At 45.4% G+C, this 15,254-nt stretch overlaps 1 protein-coding gene across 1 annotated transcript; it reads right to left on the bottom strand.

Annotated features, from left to right (window-relative positions):
- Window positions 1-4,797: 4,797 nt before the first annotated feature.
- ADAMTS1 (ADAM metallopeptidase with thrombospondin type 1 motif 1) lies at window positions 4,798-13,713 on the bottom strand. Its single transcript, XM_032476883.1, has 9 exons — window positions 12,527-13,713; window positions 10,522-10,868; window positions 10,035-10,167; window positions 9,498-9,665; window positions 8,776-9,062; window positions 8,362-8,548; window positions 8,097-8,272; window positions 6,977-7,152; window positions 4,798-6,812 (listed from the first exon to the last, which is right to left on the bottom strand). Exons 1-9 carry the CDS (start codon window positions 13,242-13,244, stop codon window positions 6,113-6,115), a joined length of 2,892 nt encoding a protein of 963 aa, XP_032332774.1. The 5' UTR covers window positions 13,245-13,713; the 3' UTR covers window positions 4,798-6,112.
- Window positions 13,714-15,254: the final 1,541 nt, after the last annotated feature.

Raw genomic sequence — 15,254 nt, 5'->3', positions numbered from 1 at the left:
GATACATGAAATAGTCTGACTACTCTTGAAGGTTATTCATTACATAAAAATAACATTGCACGGGTATTTCTAGATGCTGAGAAAAAAATACTCAGCAAAACAAATGCAGAGCTAAAAAGAGTAAATGATTCCTGTGAGAAGTGACAAGAAATGAAAGTACGCGGTGCTTTGAGAGCTAATCTAGCCTGAAGGCTTTAGGAAAGTTTTCCCTGGATAAGTGACACCATTTGAGATCTAAATGTTGATTAATGGTTAATTGGGTGGCCATTTGGAATTCGCCAGTGAAACAAATGGCCCGTGGAAAAGTTCTGAGGCAAGCTTGGTTGTCTTTTGTGTGTAGTGAAAACAGTTTTTTTTTTCTTCATATTTTTTAAAAGATTCTTCTGAAACACAGAAGAGTGAAGTTTCTGAGCCAATCAAATCAATCCACTTGTATGTGTTTGTATTGGCAGTTTAATATCTTTCACTGTTTCTGTGTTCAGACTTCCTCCCCCATTTAGAGATCAGATAAATATTTCTCCATATTCGCTAATAGTTGGTTTTTCAGTTGTGTTTCCCTTCCCTTCTCCAAATTTATTTCTTCAGATGAACTTTAAAATTATGTTATCAAGTTCCAAGAAATTATGAGTGGCTAATGATTGGAATGTCATTAAATCTACTAATTGTTTCAGGACAAAATAAAAGGTTTATGATTTATTGCAAAATAACTTTGTATGTCTCTTCCTTTACTAAAGTCTTCTTTTATGTCTTTCTAAAGTTTTACATATTTTTTCTTATATTTTTGGCCTGCCTTAACCTAGAGAGAGGTTTTAAAGACAGAATAATCCCTACCTGTTGATTATTCTTTGTATTTTAAACAATTTTAAATTGATATATAGATGTTCTATTATCTGGAACACATATTTTTGTTGTAGATTTTACCTGTAATCCACAAGAAATGTTATTCTTTATTTTTCTTAGTGCTTTTCCATCTTAAATATGATTTTGGCTGATACAATATTCTATTCTTACTTTTTTCCTATGATTTGCCTGATAAATCTTTGGACTTCTTTGAAGAAATGTCATTTTGATTTAGATAGTTCCCTTTTATTTATCATGCCATTGGATTTTATTTTTAAACACATCCTGAAGATATTTGTCTTTTAGTAGGAAAGTTTAACAATGTGTTTTCATTATAATGTGGTTGGAATTCTGCTACCTTATTTTTTGCTTTCCATTTGTTTCTTTACAGATTATATTTTACATACATCCTTTCTCCATGAAAAGACATTTTTGGGTATTTGTTTTCAAGAAATATCATCATCTATATTTACCTAATTACCAACTTCAAGAATAAAATCATGTCCTTTGATAACTCCTAATGTAAGAAATTTCCATCCTACTGTTTTGATTTTGTCAATAGGCATATGGTTTTAGACTTAACTTGTTATTTTTATTAAAATATTTTGCATTATGTATCTTCTTTTTAACTACTATTTTTATATTTCCAGTTAATTTTGAAATCATATTTTCAACAGTTACTTATATTGAGCTATAGGTTTAACTGGTTTTAATATTTACTGAAAATCTTGTATTTTTAATTTGCATTGGTCTTTAATTAGAGTGTAGTATCAATGTTGCACAGAACACACTTTCCCTCCCAAAAAAGCAGAAAGGCAAAAAAAAAAAAAAAGTCTCCTGGACTCATCCATGATAGTTTTTCCACTTTCACATCTATGCTTATCTGCAAATCTCAAAGTCTCAAGCTGCAGAATTTGACCTCTTTTCCCCCCTCCATGGCTATCCCCCTAGTTCAGCCCATCATTATTGGTCATTGAAATTATTGCAATACTTTCCTGTCTGGCTCCTGTCTGGTCTCCTTCCAGGTTGAAATGTGAAGTCAGACCATGTTTCTCCTTTGCTTAGTTCCTTCCACTGGCTCCTCATCTTACTCAGAGCAAAACCCAAACATACTTCCTACTCTTGCAGAACAAGCTCTGGCCTCCAGTAACCTCTTCTCTTTCCACTCCCCTCTCCTCACGGCTCCAGCCACACTGGCCTCTTCCAGAAGCTGAGCTTACCCCCACCTGTGGGAGTTCATTGTAATCTCATCCCGTGGAAAGCTGTCCTCTTGCATCCTTCTGGTTTCCTCCCAAATAACTCATTGAAAGAGCCTTCCTGGGTAATTCTACAGAAAACGGCCCTCAGTCTCCTTCCCACACCAGCAAGTAAATGGTTTATAGCTTCTCTTAAGAGCAGTAGAACACAGAACAATAGTAATCCTAAAGGAAAAGAAATTACGATAGCTAACAAAATATGCTAAATTACAAATAATTGTTTATAATTACACAAACTTAGCCTAAAATAAGGGCAACGTGATCAACAGAAGGGCTGTAAAGAAAAGTTCAAGCTTTTGCCTTACGGATACAAGAGCAAATTGAACAGGAATCATATTAGGAGCCTCCAAGATTGACACCAAATGGAGACAAGTGAGATGAGTGGGCATTCTGTATAGTTCCAATTTCTTCTGTGACTTGCCATGTTCACGAGTTAGGATATTTTATGTTCCACTGCTCTTAAGAGAAGGCACAAAACATTTATTGACTGGGAAAACACTGACAAACCAACGCATCTTCCATGTTTTACTGTTTCCATTTCTGCCAATGTCATATGAGCTCATTCATGTCACAGAAAAATGCATATGGCAGAAAGACCACACTTCTATACTGGAGTAGCTTTGGTTCATTTCTTTGATAGGTCTAGCCTCCCCAACCTTTATGTTAATAATTTTCTTTTTTCTTTCTTTTGGAAAAACCAATGAGATCAGCAAATTGTAGCTGTTATCCATTGTTCCTAAGTGACATTCAGATCTCCAGTACCTTCTTCTAGAAGACAAATTAAACAAAAAGCAAATGTTGGAAACAATTTTTGCAGATTTTTGTGTGAAAACTCTGATACAAAAATTATGCTTGCCTGGTGGTCATCGAAATGCTAGAGAAAGAAAGTGCCCATTGAATGCTTCGAAAATTAGGTGTTTAAATTTGTCCTCAGTATCATAGCAACTCATCATTTGTACCTACAACAGTGGTGAGCACAAAATCTTTCCTCCTTTTAATTAAGCAGATGCCTGGTCAAGCTCACAGCTCCCAATGTGTATTTTAAGTGAAACTCCCTTTGCTGCCCAAATAGAATGTTTTAAACTGCTCAGCTGATTGATAAAAGGGAAATCTCACCAGCAGAGGGCTGAAGAAAATAATGTGGCAACTTGGAAAGCTGTTTGGCATTACCTTGGACTAAGAATAAAGTGGTGGAAAATCTTTTGGCTGTTTTTTATCTCTTTATGTCCTGAATTTTAGGCTCCTTGATTACTACATCAAATAAGCCTTTGAAAAGGAAAAAAAAAAATCATTGGTGAATAGGCAAGATCTGAAAATGACTTCTTTTGTTATTAATTATCATTCTAGGTACATTTATCTCATTTTATCCAAAGCTTGCATAGTAATTGAGGGTAAAGGCACCCCTGTGTGTGTGTGTGTGTGTGTGTGTGTGTGTGTGTGTGTCTGCCATGTCACTTACTGTGGGGATTTGTACCCAATAAGTAATGTAGGCAAATGAATAGTTGGGGTAGAGACTGTTGGGGCAAAGAGCACATTAGGCCACTGAACTGCGTGGCCAAATTCTACGTTTAACTGAGTTCTCTGGGACTAATGCCCACAGTGTGAGATTTGACTTTTACCTTTCAGTCTGGTGGCCAACAGATAGGAAAAAACTTAACCAGAGACTAACATGCTAACGTGACTCTCCCTGTCTTTCTCCACTCTCTGCCCCAAACAGCTGGCTCCTGAGAATCTTACATTCCACAGCTCAGGGGAGTAACATTGAGTAATTCTGAGGGCAAATTAGAATTATTGCTGGAATCTGAAATTAGCATGTTATATAGAGCTACTTAAGAAAACTGTTCTAAGGGGGGTGAAAACGAAGATGAAAATGTAAAGTGGGAAATATCTGTGGCTAACCACATAATCCACGTCTTCTAGTAAATAAGCTATTTCCTGAGAGAAATGTAGTTACTTTGGAAGCAGTCTGAGCTTTTAAAGTCATTGATGTACCATTTAGTACTTAAAATATAGTGACTTCTAAAAGGATCCCGAGAGCATGGCTTGGATGTTCCAGGGTTTGGAGAAACCACGCCAGGTATTCCTGAAGAGCAAATGGAACATTCGGAGGGCTTGGCTCACCAAGCACGTCTTTCCCAAATGTAATTTATCATCATTTTCTGTTCATTAGGTTAAATACTTTCACATCATTTTACTTTACAATATAATTGAGGGAGATAAATTCAAAATGCAACCAAAACCCCACTTTGTTTCACTGAATTTGTTGTACATCAGAGGTGGGCAAACTATGCTCATAGGACAAAGCTGGCCCACTGTCCTGTAAATAAAGTTTTATTAGAACACCACCATGCCCACTCATTTATGTGCTGTCTATGCTGTATTCTTGCTACAATAGCACGGCTGATCCACTGTGACAGAGATGGTTTGACCCATAAAAACCATACTATTTCGCTCTTTACAGAAGTGTGCCAACCCCTGGTGTATATTATTACATTAGTAACAAACCTATCTATCACCAGAGATATAGATGTCTTTCTTTGGAGCTATCATACACACCAAGGATACATGATATATTTTATTAAAACAAAATCTTCTTTCCAAAGAATTCAAGAAAACATTCTGTCTTCAAATCCCATCTGTGTGTCTCAGATTTCCTTCCCAGGATTCCCATGTAAAAAAAAAAAAAATCGACACACATTCGAAAAGTGTCCTTTTATTATTTCTAGTAACATATATTGTATAAATACTCTATTTTTATATGACCTTTTACAAAAGGGATATAACTTAAAAGTTTTATCATTAGAAAGAAATGTATAAAAATAAATATGTTATTATAGGCATTTATTACAAACTATAGTCCTTCTCAGAAGGAACACACAAACCAATACTTATAAAGTATGTAGGATTTATAGTAACATATTTTACTATATACATATGGAAAAAGTCATTCTCTTTCATAGTAGAAGAGCTGCACAGACATTCACCAGGATATGACTGTTGGACCAGCTGCTGAGGATGGACCCGCTACCCCTCAGTAGCTTCCCCACCACGAGAAAAGAGATCTCAACGTCCCCAGATCCTAGGGACCCTGTTGTACACACCCCATTCTTGTTCCGGCATTACATCCTTTTTGTGCGATCTTACTGACTTTCTTCAGACACAAACTGTTTTTTTTCCCCTCACATCCACATTCCTTAAGTAGGCTTACATCAGGAAGAAAGAAATGTAGCCCCCTCGCTTTTATCAGCTTCTGATACATGGCTGCTTTTTTTTAATCCCTTGTAGACTTAATGTCATTTTTACAAATACGCAGAATTGTTTCTTCACCAAGATGAATTCACAAATAAAGACATGAGAATGGCACAAGAAAGGAAAGACAGAGTCATTTGAGTCATTGGATGCTGCTTAAGCATTTCTCATGCTGGACAATCTTGAGATCTTTGCCAAGCATTTTTCTCATGCTGGACAATTTTGAATTCTTAACTTTCAGTAGAAAAGATGGCACAAACATTCTCTGAAACCACAACAGCCATGAACATTGCTGGTCAAAGACCCTACTTGCATTCCTTTCTCTCTCCATTGCTAGTGAGGTAAAGTAAGCCACATCTTAAACCTCAAATCTCATCTTTCTCCTGCTTTTCATTTCCCAACCCCCATGATACAAAATATTTCATCAGTACCAGGAAACAGCGATTGTAATATTTCTTACACTGATTTTGACAGTTGTTTCTCTTTTTGGAAAAACTTATCATAAATGTAACAAAAGAAATAATAATGCCCTGGGGCTTTTTCGTGATCTATCATTGGTCAGATGTGAATAATCTCCAAGAACTACCCTATCAAATTAGTAACTGGCAGGAAATTCTGATGATCTATAACTTTTCTACCTACCTCTACCTCCCAACTCATCGCCACACCTCGTTGATCACCGGCAAGGTACACTGGATTCCTCCAGCCTTCTTGATTTCAGTGCATCAGCCCTTCCACACTGCCCTTTCCCTCCACACGCACCCGGCTTAACTGCATTCTGCCATCGTGCAAAAGTCTATGTAATGTTTAGGTTTCTTTAAAGGATCGCAGCTCTCATGAGCCAGCACCCCCCCATCATGGGACAGACACTGCAAGGTTCTCTTTTTGTAACCCTTCCCACATGTCTTGGAACATGGTGACCACTCCCCCAGCTGCCAGTGGGGGCAGGGCAGGTCCGCACAAGGCCTGGTGCTGGCTGGCTTCACTTCCTTTGCACACTCGGAAGCCGGCTGCCCATTGATGTCTCGGCACTCCACCAGCCTTCTCTGCACACCCAGTCCACATGACTTGGAACACTCCCCCCACTCCTCAATGACCCATTCGGAGAAGGTAGGGATGGCATTGAAAGATTCCTTCTTCTTCTTCACGAAATAGGTGTATTTAATTTTAGGTCGGAGGGCATTGCCCACTGTCAGGACTTGGATGGTTAAGGGCTCCTTGAGCGGGCTAAAGCTTCGAATTCTTTCCAGCGCTGCCGAGGAGCCGCTGTACCTCAAGACGCTACCTTTGTATGTGATGTCTTGCTCTAAAGTGGACAAAGTGAAGTCACCATTCAGGATATACGTGCCATCGGCAGCTTTGATGGCAAGGAAGCTTCCATTATTTCTGGAGCCCCTCTGGTTCCGTTGTTTCACCTCAATGTTTGTGGCTCCCGTTGGAATTGTGATGATATCATGATAGCCAGGTCTGCAGGCAAGAAAAACAGGGATGAGAATCTCTCATTCACCGGCTCATTCTATTACTAAGCTTGAAAACCAGATAATTATTTAAGAATGTAATTTTTACCAGACCTGTAAATAGTTATGCTGAAATGATGAGACCTCCGGAGGGTAGAATATTTTAACACTTACCTTGCACTAGTAACTGATCCGGATATCTTCTTGCATGTAGATCCATTTCCTCCACAAATACCACATTTATCGAACTTCTTTTTGGAGTCTATGATGCGATCGCAACCAGCTTTTACACACTGCCCTTGCACGCAGACAGAGGTGGAATCTGGGCTACACGGGGTACCATCGACCACCTGCAAGAGGAAGGACATGTATCCTGTGTCATGCACTAACAGCGGCAAGAGATGCTGCTGTCAGGATAACTCGGAAAGTTTTCCCCATTAACATTACATCTCTGTTTTCCTGACCACCAACGTTAAAATAGTACCCCATACCTGTCACACACTAACTTTCTCTTTGGTTTTTTTTTTTTTTCCCATAGTAGAGACATCTGAAAAATTTATACATTTTTGAATTTGTTTATTTACAAATTTTTTAATTTGTTTCTTAATCTATCTCGCTTCTAGCTAAGGTCAGTGAAAGCAGAGCTTTTGGTCAATTTGTTTACTGCTGTATCCTCAGTGTCTAGAATAATACCTGGCAATAGTAGGTGCTGAATAAATCATCTGTACATTGAATCTGCAACTGGGGAATATTTTCATGGCCCACAGTGATAATGACACATGATAATATCAACCAAATTCAAATCTGTTTTCTATTTGGGAGCCAGATTTATCCCCTCAACCAAACAGCAAATAATGCTTCTACTAACTCAACATATCAAACACTGTTCTCAATGCTCAGACTTCCATTTAATAAGTCTGTTTGCACATGCTACTGCTGGTCACCCAGTAACAAGTACTTTGGACCATGCTTAAACTATCTTCCAAAACCACTGGATGGTTGCCGTGTTAATACATAATTTATCTAACCATGCGTAAAGGGCTTTTCTCTGTAAAGAAGAGTAATAATAAGCCACTGCAAGGATCATAAGTGCTGGATTCAAGCTTCCTTCATAACCCAAAACAGCACCAAACTCAAAGCAGGAAGCTGCCAATGTATCTAGATGCAAAGCAGTCCTAACTTGAAACTGAACACCTTAATATATAAATTAAAGAAAGTACAATGGAGGCTGCAAAAAAAGGTGGCAAGCCAATGCTGTAGTTCTTAGGCAAAATGACAGGAGAAAAGTCATTACCTTGGGCTGCAAAACGAAGAAGTAGCCAATGCCTTTGGCTTGACAGATAAGCTTGCACCTGTCCTTTGGTGAGACCCCAGCGTACTTGGGCGTCCACTCCACCGCAGGCCCGCTCCCAAAGGAAGCTTTGGAGAACTCATTATGCACCTCACACTGTTCCTCTCTAAAGGTTTTTCCTGGAAAGAGAAGGAGATGATGATGTGATTGGTTTCCCATCTTGAACAGCCCGTCTGCAGCACATCTTCGCCACCTTCTCTCTACTCACCGTTATTCTCTGGACAGTCCTCAATGTTGCAGGACCTGTAGCGCACACGCTTGCCCTCACAGTACTTCCCTCCATTCTTCGGGACTGGATTGTCGCATTCCCTCATTGTATACTGAACTCCTCCCCCACACGTTCTGGAACAGTCTCCCCAGGGTCCCCATGGTCCCCAGCTTCCGTGAACAGGAGTCTAAAAGGAGACACAGATCATCACCGTTAAAGTCCTCTACAGAGACCTTTTTAGAAAATAAGAGAGAAAGATAGGGGGCAAAGAATCAATGATAACCATATTCTATCCTGCATCTCTGCCAGAGGACCCAGGTCAGGATGCTAAGGTGCCATCAGTTGTTTTAGCATCCCTTCATCCCTTTCAGTTCTGAATCTTAAAAGACCGTGTGTTGCAGTAGAAAAACTCACATCGAAATGCTTCTTGTCCGTTTTGTTCACACACTTGCCATTGACACACCATCTCCCCTCTCCACAGTTGGTGCCGTCAGCCCATGGGAAGTGTTTGGTTTGGCACACCAGCAATCCACCAGAGGTGCCGGTGCACCAGAGGGTCGTGCACGTGCTGGCTGCATCCGGGCAATGTTTGGACTCTTCCCCAAATGTAAACTGGCACTGCCGATTGGCATCATACAAGGTCCCGGGGAGGTCTGAGGGGAGTTGTATGGGGCTCTGGGGCTTGTCCATCAAACATTCTCCTGCAAAGAAAAATGACGACTAATATTAATAAATAATAAAAAGAAGCATGCAGGGAGTAGGTCATTTCAGGAAAATACTTATCATAAGAGGTTGTACATAGCAAAGCAACTGGGAAGTTCAAGTATTGGGGGAAAATGCCACAGAGATTTAAATTATTATTAAGGTATCAATCTCTATGGGGTATTTCTGCATTAGCAATGACAAAAAATGACTGTTCTGCTAAAAATTCAAGTTAATGTACTCTGGGAGCTACTTGAACAGAAACACTACTTATACTGGAAATTAAGAACTGTAAATGTATGCTCTGGACAATGGAAGTAATTTTGAAGTAGGGAAAATAAAGAGAACAAAAAAAAGAAAAAAAGTGGTTTAACTAGTGCCTCACTATGTGGACAATTGGATAACATCTAGAAGGAATCTCTGGAGCATCTTACCATGACCATTATCCAGAAATGATGTAATCATGGAGGCGCTGCAGGGAGACCAGGGCTGGCTGCGGTCCAAGTTGGAAAGCATTGATGCCATCATGTGGGAATCCCGGTTGACACCATTAATGCTGGCACACTGCTTCGCATCATCATGTGGCATGTTGAACACATGGCCTAAGAAGAGATCCAAAACCCGTATTAGCATATAGGTCACTTGCAGCATTTCCTTTTCCTAGCAGGCATTCATTTGTCTTAAAATTCATTGTCTAGAAGAAGAAATGTATTTCAGAGACAATCTATTTTAAAGAGGTCTACCTTTCATAGGATATGTAAATTTCAAAATGTGTCCACAGCCGATCTTATCTTAACTCTGAATTCTAATAAAGATGGGCATATTTAGAATACTGGGAAAATATTTTCCGAAGTTTCCAGAGGGGGACCTAAAATAGCAACATAACCCGCAGCCTCTCCCTCTTAAATTAATACAGTTTATCGGTTTGAATTCACAAATTGGGCTTAACTCTCACTCTGAAATGGATTTACCTAATTCATGGGCTGTGGTGAAGGCAGCTTGTAAGCCATCATCTTCTATGACCGAGCAGCTTCTGCTAGGATCACACACGGTTCCAACATCTGCCATCCCAAGAGTATCACATGTCTGGGCCCCACACAGGTCCTACAAGGAGCAAAAGTATATCCTTATTAATAGGGACAGAGCACGAACCTTGGGATCCAACTTTTTGGCAGGGTATAGCTTATATGTGTTTTGGATCATCTACATTCATTGTTGTTACAACGTCCTTTTAGCAGTACTTTGTGTGACTTTAAGATTTTCCCTAATGCTATTCAAATAGGACTGTGAAACTTGAGATATTAATATGACAGAAGAAATAAGGAAGATGAACCATGCTAGCTAATAGAAAAAATATATAGGTGCAAAAATATGGGTAAAATGCCGTACACTCGTTTGTTGGTTACAAAACTGACTCGCAAGAGAATACTATGGTAATTGGCAAGGCCTTCCTCTCACCTGTCTGGTGAAAAGAATCGCTGTGTCATAGTGCTCTGCATCCCGGTCACTGGGCGGGTTGTGCTGCTTCTGCCAGTTGCAGAAGTTCCGCAGTGTGAGAGCAGCGTTGGAAGTCACTTCTGGCCCCTTCTGTTCCTCATAAATGACCAAGATTTTCACCACCACCAGGCTAACTGAATTCCGAATGCTGGGGTGTTTGTATAACCGGGCCGCCACCGAGAACAAGGTGAGAAGGTAGTGCTTTAAACCGCTGCCGTGGAACTCTGCCATGGACTGGTCGGCCACAAGCATCGTCTCCACATAGCGGGGGCTGGACACAAATCGCTTCTTTCTTAGGCTTCCAGTTCCTGTAAAGACACAACAAAGAGAGTTTGCTCAAGGGCAGTCCAGCCAAGAATAGTCACCTTCCCAGAGTATATAAGGAAAGCCTCACCAGGCAAAGCAAATAATACCAAAATATACCGAGAGCAACAGTAACAAAAATATTTGCATCTCTTTTCACTGAAAATGTTAATTTTAAACTTTTCTCCTTTACTTTAAATAAAAAAGGCCATGTGCTCCTCCGAGGGGGTCGGGCTTTTTTGTTTGTTTGTTTGTTTGTTTGTTTGTTGTTTTGTTTAAGCAGGATTTCTTTTGAAGTCCTACAATCTGAACGAGGCAGTACGCACATCATGCTGCACAGCTGTAGTAAAATCTTGGAGCAAGGGGAGCAGGCAGAGCCCCTGAGTCACTCTTTCACAGGCCAGGACCCAAATCCTGAATGAGATCATCAGGCTCCACGTGGAAGGCCCAGGGCAGGGTTGGGGCCTCTGCCAAGGGGCCGGGCCTGAAGGGATCTCCGCCTGCGCTGCTCTGCTCTCTTATTCCAGGGGTCCCTGGGGTTCTCCGCTCTTGCCAAATCCGGGCACGAGGACCACCCACTGTGCCCAGCCGCCTAGCGCCCCCCCTTCCCACTGCCCCAGGGAAATAAGTTCCTGCCTCAGACCACCGGCCCGGGTTGATTCTTTAGAAAAGAGCGCTCCGCCTCCTGACGGAGACCCAGCCCCCAGGGAAGTCCTAAACTGTGCCCTGGGCTCGGACCACGTAACTGCTTCAAGGAGCAGATGAACGGAGGAAAAAGAGGAAAATTTTACACAACACGCGAGAAAGTAAAGAAAGAAAGAAAAAGGCACCAAAGTGATAGAATGAAAAGAACTAGACCGTAAGCACTGCACACAACAGGGAGTTCGGGGAAGGCGTGGCAGGAAGGATCGGCGGTGACTAACATTCAACAGAATTTCAGAGCACAACTATGGCCGCGAGAGGGAGCAAACTGGGAGGCGGGTGGGAGGCGGGTGGGAGGCGCGGAGAGGCGGGGCAAGCTGGGCAAAGACCTCCCAAGCAGGTTGTGCAAAGGGGCCCCGGCCGCCGCCGCCAACCGGTCGGGGTCAGCCTCTTCAAGGGGAAAAGGGGCAGAGGCCAGCAGAACAGAGATCCTAGAGCAGCTGTCCAGGCTCGCGGGCTGCAGATTCCGAGGTCACCGTCGCTCCTCTGCCCTCCATCTCCGCCCTCTTCTGGGCTCCGGGTGCGCGAACAGGCAGCAGTTACAAAACTAAGCGCAGAGTTGCAACCCGACCAAAGAACGCCCGCACAATTGTTCAAAAGAAATTAACAGGGTGGAAAGAAGTCGCACAAGCTCACGTTCGACTAAGGCGTAAGGAGTTGGGTTACCAGTTCCCCCTTCCTGGTGGAAACGCTTCTCCTTAGTCAGCAGGAAATCATTGATTTGTCTGTCCTCTCTTGATCATTCATTATTAGGACAAATGGAATTAACTGTTCTAGCAGGATTTAGTTCACCAACCCAAACCTGAAGCCCCATTCCTCCACACCACGTCTCCGTCCTGTCCGCAGACATACGCTCCTGTCTGCGAACAGGACTTTACCCTCAAGCCGCGCAGCACAGAGAAGGTAGTGAGAGGGAGATGAATGAAGAGACAAGTGGGAGCAACTCTTCTGGGACTGATACCTGTTGGCTGTCCCGCGCGCTGTGGCGCCCGATCCCTCGGCGGCCACTGAGCCGCGGCGTCCTCGCCCTCCGACCCGGCGCCCCTCGCGAGCTGGGTCTCGTCGTCCAGGACCCCGCACTTGGCACCGCCGCCGCCCCGTCGCCTGCGCCGCAGGAGATGGAACTGGGGCCGCGTGGGCGGCTCCTCCCCAGAGGCGGCAGGGGCGAGGCGCACTGTGGCGGCGGCGGGCGCGGGCTGGATGAAGTACTCTTCGCCCTGCAGGTAGAAGGCGCCGCGCACGCCCTCGCAGAGGCTGAGAGCAGCGGCGGAGCTGGGGTCGCCGTTGACCGTGCCAGAATAGAAGCAGTGCGCCAGGTCGCCGGCGGGATCAGAGCGCGACGCGTTGGGCCCGGGTCTGCGCCCCACGGTCTGGAGCGTGAAGCTGGGAGCCAGGAAGGCGCGGTCGGGCTGCAGCTCCAGGTGCAGTTGCCGGCCGAAAGCGTCCAGGCGGAGGTGCGTGGTCATGTGTCCTGGGTCGAGATGCAGGGCCGGCAGCACCAGCTCCTCGTCCTCCTCCGCGGGGCGCCCGAGCGCGCCGGGCACCACGAAGAGAGCTGCGGCCGCGGCGAGCAGTAGCAGCGGGGGCGTAGGCTGCCAGCCCCGAGACCACCGCGCCTTGTTCCCCATGTCGCCTCCTGCCGTGCGCCTTCGGAACCCTGCAGGGACCGCTCGCTGCATCCGAACCCCGGGAGTCACCGCGCGCCGCCGCAGCGCACTGAGCGAAGAGCCTATTGTTCCGGTCCCGGGCGCAGAACCTTGCTGGCCTGGCTCGGGATTGTTAAAGTTAACAATTACTATGATTCTCTGAAAGTGAGCGCAGAGCCAGCTGCAAGTGGGCTCCGGAGTCACTGAAAAGGAGGCGATGCAGTTCTGCCGGAGCGCGGGAAGTTTTCTTCTAGCAACGAGTTGGAGGCACCGCGCAGCAGGCGCTGGCTGGGTGGCTGCTGCGGAGACTCCGAGCGTCCCGGGACGCCTCCGGGCGAGGGGACAACGGGCCACACGAGGATCGGTGCCTGGAGACCCTCTTCGGCCTCCGCCTTGGTCGCGGTGCACCTCGCTCTGCGCAGGGTTCTGTCCTCTCGGCCCTACTGCGCGCCCAGGCTATGCAACGGCCCCAAGTTGTGAGCCGCTTACCAGCGAGTGCAAGAACCGAGCAGCCCGGGCTGCCCTTTTATAGTCTCTGAAAGTGTCTCCTCCCCTCCGTCTCTTTCCCCTCTTCCTCCACCCTCTTGGCCGCCTTTCTATCCCGAGGATACCGCCCCCTAAACTCAGTTGGTGCAAAACCGCGCTCAGAGCCGCGGGCCGGGATGGGGGAGGGGGCGGCCTCCGCGCTGGCCCGGCGCCACGGGCTCGTCAATCTGGGGGCGGAAGACGCAGGAGGGGTGCTGTGATCAGCACTTTGTACGTCTGGGGCTGCTGCGGGAAGAAGGTACTCGGTTCCACAACGCCTTCACCCGGCCGCCTTCCCGGACCACCTTCCCTTCCCGCCACCCCTCTCGTGCGGGAGCGCAGTTCGCGAGCTGGGCTGCAGCTTCCAAAAGGGACAGTCAGGGTGGAGAGCGGAGTCCCCTTCTCCAAGATTTTCCTGCCCGGGAGCTGTCCCTGCGCCGCCTCCATCTCTCACCGCACCCCTTTCCCCCGCCAGCCTCCTCCCCTTCAATCTGGGAGATGAGCCAGGGCTGCCCTTTCTAGAAAAATACCCCACTCCACCTCTCCATCTCCCTGGCCTGCCTCGGGCCGGTTTGCTGCAGCGTGCTATCTCTTCGCCCCAAGTTTTCTCGGGAAAGCTTGATTGGGCCGGCGCGTCTCCTCGAAAGCGTTCCTTGCGTGAGGAGGCCCGGAGAAACTTACCAGTTACTTGATTTTAAAATACGTTTGCATTGACCTTCACCCCTAACCTTTCCACCATCATTTCACACCCCCCCTCCCACCCCCGGCCTTAGAGACTTCTCCGTGGGGACCCGGATTCACACTTCCGGAATAGGTGACCTGGAACGCGGTTCAGTTCTCCAGAGCCTAAGGAGGGAAACATAACTCCCGCCCAGTTTGTCTCCTTCCACCTACTAGCGGCTGTAGGATGTAGGCCAGGTTGTTCGCAACGTCAAGAAACCCCACTTTCCCACCCAGGGACCAGCGGGGTCGCTGGGGCTAGAATGTGTGCAATGGGAAAATTAAGCGGTGGGTTTCTTTCCCGAGCCCTCCCTCCTCTTCCCCTAAGGAGGGAGAAGGCTGCATGCGCGTTAGGAAAGCGAGAAAATCAGCTTTTCTACCTCCATCTAGGTCCTTAGGCAAAAGCTAAGCAGCTCTTCCATCAAGAAAGAGGGAGGGGCTCAATGACACAAAGGAAGGAAATGTTTCATAACGCTTCCCCAGGCGGAAAACCACGGGGACAATGGTGAGAATGACCGCCCGAGTCCCGGGGCAGACCCGCGTCCCTCACTCGCGCGCTCTCACACTTCCTCGCCCTGCCCCGTCTCCTGTCTCGCCGCCCCCGCCCCTCAGTGCTCATCAAGTTTGATCTCTGCCCTTTCCTTCCTCCTCCCCAGATCTTCCCAGCTTCATTCTGTTCCAGCCAGAAGCGTCCCTTGCAAGTCCTCCAACAAGTCCCTCTTCCAACTTCTGCTTTCAGAAAACTTTCCAACTTTCTCTTTTCTCTCGCCTCCTTGAAAAACAAAAAACAAAATCTTT

Source organism: Camelus ferus, chromosome 1 (genome assembly GCF_009834535.1).
Source record: "Camelus ferus isolate YT-003-E chromosome 1, BCGSAC_Cfer_1.0, whole genome shotgun sequence".
NCBI classification, from domain to species: domain Eukaryota; kingdom Metazoa; phylum Chordata; class Mammalia; order Artiodactyla; family Camelidae; genus Camelus; species Camelus ferus.
This window is presented reverse-complemented; position numbering and strand designations above follow the sequence as displayed.